This window comes from Lacerta agilis, chromosome Z, assembly GCF_009819535.1.
Source record: "Lacerta agilis isolate rLacAgi1 chromosome Z, rLacAgi1.pri, whole genome shotgun sequence".
Lineage (NCBI taxonomy): Eukaryota > Metazoa > Chordata > Lepidosauria > Squamata > Lacertidae > Lacerta > Lacerta agilis.
In genome coordinates this window covers 47,096,828-47,112,227 of record NC_046331.1, presented here as the reverse complement: position 1 = coordinate 47,112,227, position 15,400 = coordinate 47,096,828, and the positions used below count along the sequence as shown (strand labels likewise).

General features: G+C 45.3%; 1 protein-coding gene across 3 annotated transcripts in view; it reads left to right on the top strand.

Moving 5' to 3' along the window:
* Window positions 1-320: 320 nt before the first annotated feature.
* The window catches only part of MAP7D3 (MAP7 domain containing 3), an 85,186-nt gene continuing 70,106 nt past the window's right edge, over window positions 321-15,400 (top strand). For all 3 annotated transcript variants that reach the window (XM_033137408.1, XM_033137407.1, XM_033137406.1), the window contains exons 1-2: window positions 321-439; window positions 13,310-13,411. In XM_033137408.1, coding sequence (XP_032993299.1) covers window positions 346-439; window positions 13,310-13,411 — 196 coding nt within the window. In that variant the 5' untranslated portion in view covers window positions 321-345. The remainder of the gene's footprint in view (window positions 440-13,309; window positions 13,412-15,400) is intronic.

The window sequence follows — 15,400 nt, the reverse complement described above, 5'->3', positions numbered from 1 at the left end:
TCCCTCCCTCCCCGGCGCATGCGCCTCCAGTCAGTCCGCCAAAGTCCAGTCTGAGGTGAATTTTTGGCGGGAAGGGGGCCTCGCGCCGCTCCGTGGGGCGAGGGCGGGGCGAAGGGCGGGGCAAGGGCGTGCGCCCCTCCCTCCCTCCCTTGCGGCGCCGCCGAGGGCGGAGTCAGGCGCGTGAGCGAGTGGGGTGGAGCGCGCGTGCGCGACCCGCCTGTCGGACGAGGACGCTCAAGGGCGCATGCGCAGCGCCGCCGCGCCTTAAGACAGCACGCCGAAGTTGGCCCGTCCCACTCGGTGGACCGAGTGGGGAGCGGAGCGCGCGCCCCCAGGGGTCCGAAGATGGCGGAGGGAAACGGCGCCCCCGCGGGCCCCGAGAACCTCGCCGCCTCGCCTCCGCCTCTGCCGCCCCTGAGGGGGCTCCGAGAGAAGATGGGTGAGGGGGGGAAGGGAAAGGGAGGGGGCAGAAGCGGGAGGGGGCTGAGAGGAGGGAGGGGAAGGGGCAGGGCAGGCTCCTCAGCCCCCTCGCAAAGGCACCCCGCGACCCCCCACAGTGACACCCCTCCTCCTCTTCTCACTCCCCCTCTCAAGGGCACCCCGCAACCCCCCACAGTGACACCCCTCCTCCTCTTCTCACTCCCCCTCTCAAGGGCACCCCGCAACCCCCCACAGTGACACCCCTCCTCCTCTTCTCACCCCCCCCCACCGTGACACCCCTCCTCCTCTTCTCACCCCCCTGCAAGGCACCTCGTGAACCCCTTCATGGTTATGCATGAAATTTCAGATATAGCTCTATAATCCCTAGTGTAGTAAAATAAGACCTTTGGAGCAGGCATTTTTTTTTTAAAAAAAAAAGTTTTTTATGAACCGCCCTATTGCCCCTTAAGATCATCATCATCACTTTTAATTTGTATACCGTCCTTTTATCTTACAATACTCAAGACAGTTTACAAGCTGAAGAAACAAAGATGACTTCTAAAGCCCTGTTTCCTGACTCTTCTCCAACCTCACTCCTCGGTTTTGTCTTGGTCCTATCCCACCTCAGTTGGGTCATTCTCTTCTACCCTTTTTCTTATTTCCCTCCATCCTAGACAGGTGCTCACTGGTTCTGCCTCTTTTTAGCATGTGTGTGTGTGCCTGCGAAATTTATTGATTTAAATATCACCTTTTTATTAGTTTTCCAGCAGCTTTAGTCAGTTCACAAGAAGTTAGCTGAGCAAACTGCAAGCATGTTAGCATTTAAGGCGCCACAAGATCTTTGGTTGTCATTTTAATGTATATCATGTATTAATTTGGGTTTGTGGGTGATTCTGGTACCAGAAACTGCCTACTCCTATTCCCCGCCCCTCAGAATAGGCAACACAATGAAACTGGCAGATCCACAGCTGAGACACTGAAATCTGCGAGCAACAATGAAATCGACAGTTTTCTCTGTCTTTGGCAGACCAGCTGATTGGTTTGCTGGAGAGGAAAAAAAGGCTTTTGGAGTTTTCAAAACAAATTACTGTATTTTCTGTGTACAAGACGCCCCCATGTCTAAGACAACCCCTATCTTTTGAGCCCCAGATTGTTTAGTTGTGGAGGTGGGTGGGTCGCTTAGCCTCTCACAATCCCAAAATAAGGATAGATAAAGGAGGTCACATTATGAACTGTGCCATTTTGGACAGGAAGATAGCCCTTTTGTGGGCTTCCCTACATTAAAAATTATCTGAAAATGGAAGCCTAACATTGTCATCGCCTTCTTCTTTGGCAATCCCTCGTAGCCGAGTCAGATTGTCTTCCATCAACATGGATTTTAACAGTGAGTCCGTAAGTGACAGTGGAGGCCAATTCCGGATCCGCACGTCCTTCCACAGTGGGGTTTCCGGGCAGGAGTTGATCCCGGTGAAGATTCCTTTCTCTTCGCCCGTTTCTCCCTTGCGTCCCAGGATACCTTTGGTTAAGACTCAAGGCTGCACTCCAACTGGAGCACTCGCAGGCCAGTGTTTCCCAGTTGTCGGTGTTTATACTACATTTTAAAAATTGGCCTTGAGATCTTTCAACCACTTTCGGGAACCACCAGGGTTACGCTTTCCATTTTTAAGTTTGAAAGAGAATCGTTGCTTCGGTAGGCGATACACAACATGACCGGTCCAAGGTTGATGTTGAAGGATCATCACTTCGACACTGGTGATCTTTGCTTGTTGCAGTACACTGGCATTAGTTAATAGCAGGCATGTCCAAAGTCCTAAAAAAGCTCAACAACTTTGGTTGGCCCTTTGGTTGGCCCTCATGGCCCTTCACTTCATCAAATCCGGCCCTCTTTGAAAAAGTTTGGACACCACTGAGTTATAGTGAGCATAGGAACTGCCTTATCCTGAGTCAGACCCATTGGTCAACCCAGTGCAGTATTTATTGCCGATCAAAATCTCCTGTGTGGTGGTGATACTGGATGTTTGAGCCTGGGACCGTCTGCAGCCTTTCCGTATTAGTGATGGCATGTTTGTTAACTATCTGAAGCTTACAGACTTGGCAGCGCCGTAGAGTCGGGGCAAAGTGGTACCACGAGCATGAATGCATGGGCAGAGGAAGAATGTGAACTCACTTATGAAGGAAGAAGCTCGGGGGAGGGGTGTCTACAATAGCAATGCTTTTTTCCACTTGCATAATAGAGACATCATTGTGTCTTTCGGAGATGTGAGTTATTTCAGAGCTGGGCTGGGAATCCGTTGTGATTTGCAGCCCTAGGATCTATTGTCTCCGGAAGTTTCGAACGCGTGTTTTCATGCATTTTTAATCTTACTAAAATTAAAACCGTTTAAGATGGGGGAAATTAAGGGGGTTTCTTTCAACCGTAAGGGAAGGGGGTACACCAAGTTTCGTCCAAATCCGATACTGTGGGTGACAAAACCCTTAGGGGTTTTTTTTGCGTCGATTTGAAGTGGAAAAACCCTACTTGGAATTACTGCTTAATTTAGGTTGGCAAGTCTGAAATTAAAAGGCTTTTCTCTACTCCACATGTTATACTAAAATGGAACAGTTCTACTGACACATCTCTGAATGAAACAGCCTTGGACTTCTTACACACGAACTGACATTTTACCAGTAATTTCAAATACAATCAGAACCGAGGCCCAAAAACTAGACCTGAAACAGGACATCTGTTTATTGATTTCCCAAGGGCTTTTTCTTTTATTCGAAGAAGCTGGGGGAGTCTCCCATTTGGACTGCAGTCATGACATTAGGAGAGAGTCCAAATGTTTAGGGAAGCTTTTAATATTTGATTCATTATTGTGTTTTAATATTTTGTTGGAAGCCACCCAGAGTGGCTGGGGAAACCCAGCCAGATAGGCGGGGTATAAATATCAAATTATTATTATTATTATTATTATTATTATTATTATTATTATTATTATTAATGTATTTCTGGGGTGTCTTGATGTATTGATGGGGCATATTAATGGATTTCTGGGGTGTATTGATAACGCCTGTGAACTTGACAAACAACACATACAGGAAAAAAAAGTTCCCACTGAGAGGGAAGGCAATTTCCTCACATAAAGGGGCGGGGAAGAGGGAAAGGGGAAGCTAGTCTACTTCCCTGCGTTGAGAGCAAGAAAGGAATAACAAAGAAACATGAAAAAGGAAGCATAATTTCTCAATGCAGTGAGGTGGGGGAGCATGAAAACAGGAAGAGATCAACATCAGTTTTAGTATAGTGTATATACAGGGCACAGAGAATATTAGATCTATATTTGGCCTCTGTGTTCTTGAATGAATTTTCATTAATTTTAATATCAGTCTGTGAATATGTTGTCTTTTTACTCCAGGTCAGTGAGACAAATTGGGTGTCGAGAGGGTACTAGTGATGTTTTAATGTATTTTTAATCTCTTGTAGGAAGCCGCCAGATCAGCAGGGTAGAAATAAATTTTTATATTATTTATATTATTTATTTATTTATTTATTTATTTACTGCTTCCCCCTTGAAGCAAGTGTTGTGACAATGGCATTTGTTCAAGGGGAGAGGGATGCAGCCAGGATAATGCCATGCACCACACTTAGATAATGATGAGTTAAGATCCTTATGCTGGGGGAGGAAATAGTTCAGAGGGGTCTTTTTATCATTGTGTTGTCAATTTAAAGCCTGTTGCAGTTGTTTGGTATCTTGCACAAAGAGATCTTTAGTTTGGTGCTTGTTAATCTATAAAGCATGATGTAAATATCCATAGAAGGGTGGATTTGATTTAAATCAAATCAATTTAAATCACAATTTAAATCATGAGTCACTAAGACTTGATTTAAGTTTCTACACAGACACAATTCATTTCCAACAGGGTGGGCTTGATTTATATCATTTTTTAAAAAAAGTACTTGGAGGTGATTGTTTTTGGTGCAACCTGGGGAGGATTATTGCCATGACAGAACAGTTGTCATGGAGAGGGGAAATGCTTTTCCTTCTTCCTCCTCCCCTCCCTTCCACAGTGCTGAGTTCGAGTGAGGACCGAAATTGGGGACAAGGAAGCTGGCCGCCATGTTTTGCTTGCAGAATCCTTAGTGTTGATGTAGAAATGGAATTTCTTTTGATCAGCTGCTGAAGAAGCATCTTTCCCTATGAAATCAGGAGCCATTAATAAATTATTATTATTATTATTATTATTATTATTATTATTATTATTATTATTTATTTCTACATTGCCCATCTGGCTGGGTTTCCCCAGCCACTCTGGGTGGCTTCCAGCAAAAGATTAAAAATACATTAAAACACCAGTCATTAAAAACTTCCCAAAACAGGGCTGTTACTGATGTTTCATTGTGCGTGAACTTTGACATTCAGAAACCTACTGCATTTTCCTGTGCGTAAGACTCCATTTCCTTCCCTCCCATTTTTGAAGTTTAAAATTGGGAGTTGTCTTAGACCCGGATTGTTGCCATTCTTGATTTCTTCATTTGGGGCTCAAAAAATAGGGGTAATCTTAGACATGGGGGCATCTTATACATGGAAAAACATGGTAATTTTTTTATCAGCTGCTGAAGAAACATCTTTCCTTATGAAATTGGGTGCCACTTAAAGATGTTTCATTGCGCCTTAACTTTGATATTCCTGTTTTGCTGTGTGGCATATGTTTTACATTCCCAGCCTTTATCCCTGAACAGTTTTATATAGTTGTTTTGGCAGAGGCTTCAATTAACCTAGATTCAGGTAGGTAACCATGTTGGTCTGACGCAGTCAAAATAAATTAAAAGATTTAAAAATTGTCCAGTAGCAGACCGGACACGGGCTGGAGCTCAACTTCAGGCCTACCAAGTGGCAATGGCGACGGCGAAGAGGACCTTCTTCACCGTTTCTATTGCATCTGCAGAAAACAGCAGCAGGAGACTCTTCCAGGTGGTTTGCAATCTATCAGAACCACCTTCGTCATCGGGGCCTGGTAGGGACCGCAAGATCGCCTGCAATGCTTTAGCAAAGTTTTTTTTGCAGATAAAGTCACTCAGATTTGAAAGGAGGTAGACTCCACATTGGGAGCAGGGCCGGGGCGGGAGAGTGCTGGAGCCCTGTCTAGTAATGTTTCATGGGATGGATTCCAATCTGTTACCTCCAAGGATGTGGACAGGCTGCTTGGACGAGTGAAACTGATCACCTGTCTCCTTGATCCTTGCCCATCCTGGCTAATAAAAGCGAGCCAGGAAGGGCTGGGCGAAGGGTTCCGCGGGGTCGTGAATGCTTCCTTCTGCGAGGGAGTCTTCCCAGACCTGCTGCAAGAGGCGGTCTTTAAACCACTTCTTAAAAAAACATCTTTAGACCCAGCCAATATGGCCAACTATCGCCCATTCTTGGGCAAGGTGATTGAGCGGGTGGTCGCTGAACAACTCCAAGCACGCCTGGAGGATGCGGACCATTTGGATCCCTTCCAATTGGGATTCAGGCCTCATCATGGGACTGAAACTGCCTTGGTTGCGCTGGTCGATGATCTCCGGCGGGATAGGCACAAAGGTGAGAGCTGTTTCCTAGCATAGCTGTCAAGTTTCGGATTTGAAAATAAGGAATCAGCAGTCTCACCTATCCCAGGGACAGTCACATGTCGGTGGTGGGCAGAGCCAGAAGCAAAAGTGGGCGGAGCAGCAATGTAAACTCCAAGCGGGCTTTGGCTCGGAGCGGAGCAAAGAGGAGGGCAGCCAGCAAAGAGGAAGGCAGCCATGTGCTCTGCGCAATGGAGCCCCATCGTCTTCTTGTCTGATCCCATCAAAACAGGACAGGAAGCAGCAGCTGCTCAAAGGCAGCCAGGCTCCGCCCGCCAGCTAACCCTATTGGCCGGCTGAGAGGCTCGGCGGCAACGGATAGGGGCTGATGCAGGGGGCGGAATACACCCCCCTGTAAGCACGGGAAACGGCTCCCACTTGCTTTGAGGGCTGAGGCTTTTCTGTCCAAGTAGGCGAGGTCATCCCACCCAGTCCCTGGCCAGCAGGGGAGGAGCTGCTTCCATTAAAAACGGGAAATTTAAGGGAAATAAAAAATAAGGGAGAGCAGCGGGAAACTGCTTAAAATAAGGGAGAATCCCGGGGAAAACGGGATACTTGACAGCACTGTTTCCTAGTGCTGCTGGATCTCTCAGCGGCCTTTGACACAATTGACCATAACATCCTTCTGGACGGTCTAGAAGAGTTGGGAACTGGGGGCACTGTTATACAGTGGTTCCGCTCCTTCCTCCTGGGCCATGTTCAGAAAATGGTGGTGAGGGATGAGTGTTCAGACCCCTGGGCTCTCACTTGTGGGGTGCCTCAGGGTTCCGTCCTCTCCCCCATGCTTTTTAATATCTATATGAAGCCGCTAGGAGAGATCATCAGGGGGTTTGGGCTTCATGTCCGTTGCAAAAGGAAGAACAAGGAAACAGTGGGGTCACTTAGAGGAGAAGATGGTGAAATGCAAACGGGACAGAGAAAGGGCAGAACTCAATGCTTTCTTTGCCTCAGTCTTCTCCAAAAAAGAAAACAGTGTCGGACCTGAAGAATATGGAGCAGATGATTCAGCAGGGGAAACACAGCCCAGAATAAGTAAGGAGGTAGTACAAGAATACTTGGCTAGTTTAGATGTATTCAAGTCTCCAGGGCAAGATGAACTACACCCAAAAATATTTAAAAACCTGGCAGAGGTGATTTCAGAAAACTGGCAGTAATCTTTGAGAATTCCTGGAGAACAGGCGAAGTCCCAGACTGGAGGAGGGCAAATGTCCCTATTTTCAAAAATGGGAAAAGAGAGGACCCAAACAATTACTGCCAAGTCAGCCTGACATCAATACCAGGAAAGATTCTAGAGCAGATCATTAAGCAAACGGTCTGTGAGCACCTAGAAAGGAACGCTGTGATCACTAAAAGTCAGCATGGGTTTCTGAAAAATAAGTCATGTCAGACCAATCTGATCTCATTTTTTGACAGAATTACAAGCCTGGTAGATGAAGGGAATGCTGTGGATGTAGCCTATCTTGATTTCAGCAAGGCCTTTGACAAGGTGTCCCATGATATTCTTGTAAAGAAGCTGGTAAAATGCGGGCTAGACAGTGCTACCATTCAGTGGATTTGTAACTGGCTGGCTGACCGAACCCAAAGTGTGCTCATCAATGGCTCCTCTTCATCCTGGAGAGAAGTGACTAGTGGGGTGCCACAGGGTTCTGTCTTGGGCCCAGTCTTATTCAACATCTTTATCAATGACTTGGATGATGGGCTTGAGGGCATCCTGATCAAGTTTGCAGGTGACACCAAATTGGGAGTGGTGGCTAATACCCCAGAGGACAGGATCACACTTCAAAATGACCTTAACAGATTAGACAACTGGGCTAAAGCAAACAAGATGAATTTTAACAAGGAGAAATGTAAAGTACTACACTTGGGCAAAAAAGAAAAGAAAAGAAAGAAAGGCACAAATACAGGATGGGTGACACCTGGCTTGAGAGCAGTACATGTGAAAAGGATCTCGGAGTCTTGGTAGACCATAAACTTGACATGAGTCAACAGTGTGATTCAGCAACTAAAAAAGCCAATGCAATTCTGGGCTGCATCAATAGGAATATAGCATCTAGATCAAGGGAAGTAATAGTACCACCGTATTCCGATCTGGTCAGACCTCACCTGGAATACTGTGTCCAGTTCTGGGCACCCCAGTTCAAGAAGGATACTGACAAGCTGGAACGTGTCCAGAGGAGGGCAACCAAAATGGTCCAAGGCCTGGAAATGATGCCTTATGAGGAACGACTTAAGGAGCTGGGTATGTTTAGCCTGGAGAAGAGAAGGTTAAGGGGTGATATGATAGCCATGTTCAAATATATCAAAGGATGTCATATAGAGGAGGGAGAAAGGTTGTTTTCTGCTGCTCCAGAGAAGCGGACACGGGGCAATGGATTCAAACTACAAGAAAGAAGATTCCACCTAAACATTAGGAAGAACTTCCTGACAGTGAGAGCCATCTGTCAGGAATGCTGGTGTTTCCTGCTTGGCAGGGGGTTGGACTGGATGGCCCTTGTGGTCTCTTCCAAGTCTATGATTCTGATTCTAGTATGTGGATGATACCCAGCTCTACCTCCCTTTCAAATCAGAACCTGTGAAGGCGGTGAAGGTCCTGTGTGAGAGCCTGGAGACGGTTGGAGGATGGATGGTGGCTAACAGATTGAGGTTGAACCCTGACAAGATGAGGCGGACTCCCTGGTCCTGAATGGGTGTGGGTGACTCCCTTGTCATGAATGGGGTAACTCTGCCCCTGAAGGACCAGATGCACAGCCTGGGAGTCATTTTGGACTCACAGCTTGTCCATGGAGGCGCAGGTTAATTCTGTGTCCAGGGCGGCTGTCTACCAGCTCCATATGGTACGCAGGCTGAGACCCTACCTGGCTGTAGACTGTCTCGCCATAGTGGTACATGCTCTAGTTATCTCCTGCTTGGACTACTGCAATGCGCTCTATGTGGGGCTATCTTTGAAGGCGACCCGGAAACTGCAATTAATCCAGAATGCGGCAGCTAGACTGGTGACTGGGAGTGGCCACCTGGACCACAAAACACCGGTCCTGAGAGATCTACATTGGCTCCCAGTACGTTTCCGAGCACAATTCAAAGTGTTGGTGCTGACCTTTAAAGCCCTAAACGGCCTCGGTCCTGTATACCTGAAGGAGCGTCTCCACCCCCATCGTTCAGCCCGGACACGGAGATCCAGCGCCCGAGGGCCTTCTGGCGGTTCCCTCACTGCGAGAAGCAAAACTACAGGGAACCAGGCAGAGCGCCTTCTTGGTAGTGGCGCCCCACCCTGTGGAACGCCCTCCCATCTGAGGTCAAAGAGATAAACAACTACCTGACATTCAGAAAATACCTGAAGGCAGCCCTGTTTAGGGAAGTTTTAAATCTGTGATATTTTAATGTATTTTAATATATGTTGGAAGCCGCCCAGAGTGGCTGGGGAGACCCAGCCAGATGGGCAGGGTACAAATAATAAATTATGATTATATATCATTATTATTATTATTAGAGACCAACTCAGTTTGTTTTGGGTAGAAGCTTTCCAAGTGGGTTTGTACCTCAATGCTTAAAATCCCTGTTGCTGCAATACTCGTATTATTTATAGTTATATTTGATTGTCAATCCAAACTTAATTCTATTGTTTTTGATGCTTGGTTAGTATGGTGTCAAACTGGTCTAGACCCTGATATATAGTGGGAGGGTGGGGTGAAGGGTAGTAGGCCTCAGTGGGTATGGTCAACCTGCTGGCAACTGTGAACGACTGAAAAAGCAAGGGATGGTATGTAGATGACCAAAAATAGCTTTAGCATATATAATGGGACAAGAATCCAATATCTCTATTCAGACCAGGTCTCTCCATAGTTTTTTTTAAAATTATTATTCATTTTTAGTACATAACAAAAAAGGAAAAGGGAAAAAAGTAGAAATAATAATACAAAAAAGATTCTTTACATCAATCGTACACTTCTTCAAGTAAGCTTAAGTTCAGTTACATTGCAGTAACATTAGAAAGAAAATACAAATTACCCATAAATCCAATAAATCTCCATAGTTTTCAGTTGAGTAATAAATTGTAATTCAGCCACTTCTCTTTCAAGTCTATTTCTGAAATTCTTTTGCAATAAGACAGCCCGCTTGGAGATCCTGCATTGAATGTCCTGGGTGATGGAAGTGTTCTCCTACTGCAGTGATGGCCAAACTCGGCCCTCCAACTGCTTTGGGACTACAATTCCCATCATCTCTAGTTCACAGGACCAGGGGTCAGGGATGATGGGAATTGTAGTCCCCAAACAGCTGGAGGGCCAAGTTGGGCCACCATTGCTCTAGATCAGGCATGGCCCAACTTGGCCCTCCAGCTGTTTGGGGACTACAGCTCCCATTATCCCTAGCTCTCAGGACCAGCGGTTAGGGAGGATGGGAGTTGTAGTCCCCAAACAGCTAGAGTGCCAAGTTTGAGAAAGCCTGTCATAGTCCATCACAGGCATAGGCAAACTCGGCCCTCCAGCTGCTTTGTGACTACAATTTCCGTAATCCCTGACCACTGGTCCTGTGAGCTAGGGATGATGGGAGTTGTAGTCCCAAAACAGCTGGAGGGCCAAGTGGCTTCTCTGCCTTGTGATTCCTGATTTCAGATTGATGCCCATTTATCCTTTGGCGCAGGGTCTGGCCTGTTTGCCCAACATAGAGTGCTGAAGAGCACTGCTGGCATTTGATGACATACACAATGTTAGGATGAGCAATGAAATAGGCCTGAGATGGGATGTTGGATGTTTTTGGGTCCAGCAATGGTGTCGTCTGGGTGTGTTTGGCAGTAAAGTTGGCATCTGGGTTTATTGCAGGCTCTGGTACCCATGTCTGTGTTAAGTCTGCTTTCTGTATTATTGTGGGTGAGGAGTTTTAGAACCATGAGGAGCAGGTTTGAATACTGTCGTACCAGCAAGTCCCCCCCCCCCCCTTTTTAATTTGGCCATATAAATGTTGCATGTACATATTACATATCCAACAAAAGAAGAAAGGATAGACAAAAAGAAAAATGAAAGAAAAAGAAACTAAAAACGAAACAGTATCCAATAAACCTCTTTGTAAGGAATACAAGCCGTTCTTTCTTCTATTAGTTATTTCCTACAGGTTTTAATAATTATAATATCTCCTTTTACGACTTCAGTCTCGACTTCCTGATTTTGATCTTGACTCCCCCCCAACAGTTCCTAATAAATCATATTTTCTTTGTCTGTTTTCTCTTAGTAAGTCTATGGATTGCCTGTGGGATTTTTTTTTTTAACAGAATTTATTGACATTTTGATAATATAACACAAACCCAACCCCACACCTACAAATACCAAAACAAATACATATACACATAATGTCAGGATTCTTCTTCTTATCTATATACTTTACAAAAAAAAAAAAATCTAGTTCTGAATCTTGACGTTTGACTTCCCCCGCCTATACACCTTCGATTTTAAATCAGTATACCATTTTCTTAACAACTTTTCTCTATAAAAAATTTAACTTTACTTAAAAAGAAAAAACACCATTGTCTTAATCTTTGCATTATAACCTAAATCTTAACCAAATATTCTTATAGCTAAACTTATTTCTTCTATCCTTTATCATGCTGCTTATAACTTAAAATTCAATATCTCCTTACTTATTTAAAATAAACTTGTGATTAACAGACTTCACACTCCGATTTCGGATACCATGGCAGACCATTCAGATTATACATTTGAGGCTTCAACCCACTCCCCCTCTGTCCATTGTCCTTTTCTGTCTTTCTCCACAGCCAAGTCCCTTATTGTCTTCCTCTGAGTGTCCACAGATCCAGGCAGCGTCCACATCAAACCCAGCATCGAGCCTCAGGGCGTTCCACATCTCCATTCTGGGCGATTCTTTTGCTCCTTCTTCTTGTAGAAATCTTAATTCCATGTCTCTTGCCCCCGAGCTGCCACCTCGGGGTCTGGATATTGTAAATTTTCCTGTTTCAGGTTCCTTTTCCATTCGCCCAGCCATTTCCGACCATCCTCCAAGCGCCCCTCCCAGCTCTTTGCCAAGGCTTGATTCCATTGTGTAGAACTTTTGAAAAGCCTCCTCTGTGGAAAGTACATCCTTTTTATGAATAATTCCACTCAAGACCTGTAGTTTCCGATTAAGCAATTCCATCTGCAAAATAGTGAGCATTTCCTCATCCCTTAAATCAGAGCTCGATGCCAGTGCGATCACAAAGTCCAGCATTTTGAGAGAGAGGGTGAGTATCAGATTTCAGTTCCTGTCTCTTCCTTCCTTTGTCTCAATTTTTCCCACGACAAACCAAGTCGCCGCCATTTCTCCGAAGCCGGAGTATAAAGACCAAAACTTCAAACGGAGATATTTTTTCCCCAATTAACCCCCGAAGGGAGATCTCAACAGACTCAGTTTTCAAATTCCAAGTACTTTCTGTAATTGTTGTAGCAGCAGTCACTTAAAGGGTTAATCTCTTTCACCACTCGAAGGGAGGGAGGCGGGCTGCCTTTCTTCTTTCCCCCAGAGCATTCCAGGAATACAAAGAGTCAATCAATTACTCATAGCCTCTGGGTTCTTATCAGCTCCTTGATGACAGGTAGAACTTAGACGCTCATCACAGGCTTTGCCGCCGCATTTCCATCCCGGTTGGGGCATGTCCCCTATAGCCCGGCTCCGTAGTCCCTTCACCCCCACTCCCCCTTTACAGGGGGCGCGGGGGAAGGGTTCGGAGCCACAACGGGCACAGCCGGGGAGCCCAGGGCACGGGACGCTCTTCCCGCACCCCAACCGGAGCCCCGCTATGCGGCTGCAGGGCTCCTGACCCCCGGGATGAACTGGGTGCTTCGCAGCCGAAGCAACCCACGACCACCCATAATGGCGTCAGCCGCCGGACTGCCTGTGGGATTTTAGGCTACGCCAAACCAAGTGAAGTACTGGGAACCCCCTTTTTCATGTAGTTTATAAAAACATCCCATTCTCTCCTTATTCTCACATTTGAGTGATTTCTTGTTGGTCCTGTAAGTTGAGCTAGTTATAGATACTTGTTGAGTTTTAAGAGCCATTCATCTTTTGTCGGTAATATGTTGCTTTTCCAGGGTTTTGCAATCATGATCCTGACGGCCGCATATAGAAAGACTCTTTTTATTGTCCTTTGGAATGTCCGTTGTGAAAATTCCTCATAAAAGTAATTCTGGTTTTTTTGACATGATATACAAAGAAAATTTTAAAAAATGATCAGACATACCAGAAAGTCTTGCATGAAGCCTGCCACCAGAAATACATTGTGGATTTTCACTGTAATAACTGTGATTGTGGTCTGTTTTACAGTTGCTGCAGCCCAGGTGTTAGCAGAAGAAAGAAGAAGCCAAAGTGGTGCTAGTCCTGTTCCAGTCCAGTCTCCAGTTGGTATGAAATCTTCTGCCAGGCCAGGTAAAATCCTTGCTTTAATAAAAAAAATTCCATTCCTGTGACTTCCTCGGTTGTGGCTTTTCACAGTCCTTCAGCTTTTCAGCCCACAAATCTGTGCTGCTACTTTTTAAGTTCCATATTCTCCTTCTCAAAAGAGTCTCATTTTGACAGCTTTCAAAAGCTCAGTAGAAATTGGTCTGCTTGGGGCAGTGACGTTGCCTGTTTTTGTTTTGCAAAGCAGGAAATGGCCACACAGCAGGGCATGGGTAGGACGGATCCAGCCCAATCGCCTTCTCAATCCGGCCTGCGGACGGTCCGGGAATCAGCATGTTTTTACATGAGTAGAATGTGTGCTTTTATTTAAAATTCACCTCTGGGTTATTTGTGGGGCATGGGAATTTGTTCACCCCCCCCCCCCAAATATAGTCCGGCCCCCCACAAGGTCTGAGGGACAGTGGACCGGCCCCCTGCTGAAAATGTTTGCTGACCCCTGCACCAGGGCACGTACTTTTCTCTTAAAATAATCTTTATTATACATCAATTTACGTAGCACAATGGATGCTCGGGTTGCGAATGTGACCCATGCGGGAGGCAAGTTCTCAACCCACAGCGTTCTCAACCTTCAGTGCCGCGTCTGCGAATATGCACGGGTTGCGATTTGGCGCTTCTATGCAAAGCGCGATTTGGCGCTTCTGCACGAGCACCAATAACCCGTTTCCGTACTTCTGGGTTCGGAGCGGTGCGCAACCTGAAGCAGCCGTAACCCGAGGTATGACTGTACTTAACAAATACGATACATTTACTTCTACAAATACGATACATTTACTTCTACAAATCCTTCGTGAACACCACAAATATTAGACTTCCAACTCTTCTCCTTATGCTTTGTTTCCAATCTAAACTCTACCACAGTGTTTTTCAACCTTTTTTGGGCAAAGGCACACTTGTTTCATGAAAAAAATCACGAGGCACACCACCATTAGAAAATGTTAAAAAAATTAACTCTGTGCCTATATTGACTATATATAAAATAATTTTTCAATTTTTCCCACGGCACACCAGGCAACATCTCGCGGCACACTAGTGTGCCACGGAACAGTGGTTGAAAAACACTGCTCTACCAGACATGGCCCAACTTGGCCCTCCAGCTGTTTAGGGACTACAATTCCCATCATCCCCAGCTAACAGGACCAGTGCTCAGGGATAATGGGAATTGTAGTCCCCAAACAGCTGGAGGGCTACGTTTGGCCATGCCTGAGTTCATATCTTGACCCTGCTCCACTGAAAAGCACTGGGTGTTCAGTAGGACGGTTCATAAATAACTCTTTTTTGAAAATGCCTGCTCCCAAGGTCTTATCTTACTACACTAGGGATTATATAGCTATCTCTGAAATTTTGTGCATATCAGTTAATATCTCAACCTTCCTCCACGAAAATAGCTGTTTACTTGGCCGTTTTCCTATGTCGTGAAGGCTGAAATGTCAATTTAGCAGAGCAGGGTCAAGATACACTGTATGTTTCAATTAATTTCTACAGGAGTCTTTGCAGTTTTTAAAGTCATAATTAGGAAAAATGGTAATACTGTAATCACATATAAAAGAAACAGTATACAAGAAGTAAATAAGGAGGCCATTTACAGGCAAATGTTATGTTTTTTTGTGTAAGGGGATAGGAGTTTAATTTTGATAATTGTCAGTGGTGGTGGGTTTGTTTGTATGTACGAGTTGTTGTGGACTATGTTGTAAATAAACTATTTAAAAATTTAAAGAAAATATTAACTCATAGGCAGGAACAGGTGGGTAGCCGTGTTGGTCTGCCATAGTCGAAACAAAATAGAAAATTCTTTCCAGTAGCACCTTAGAGACCAACTGAGTTTGGTCTCTAAGGTGCTACTGGAAAGAATTTTCTATTTTGTTTCGCCATAGGCAGGAAATTTCAGATATAGCTATATCAGTGTTTTTCAACCTTTTTTGGGCAAAGGCACACTTGTTTCATGGAAAAAATCACGAG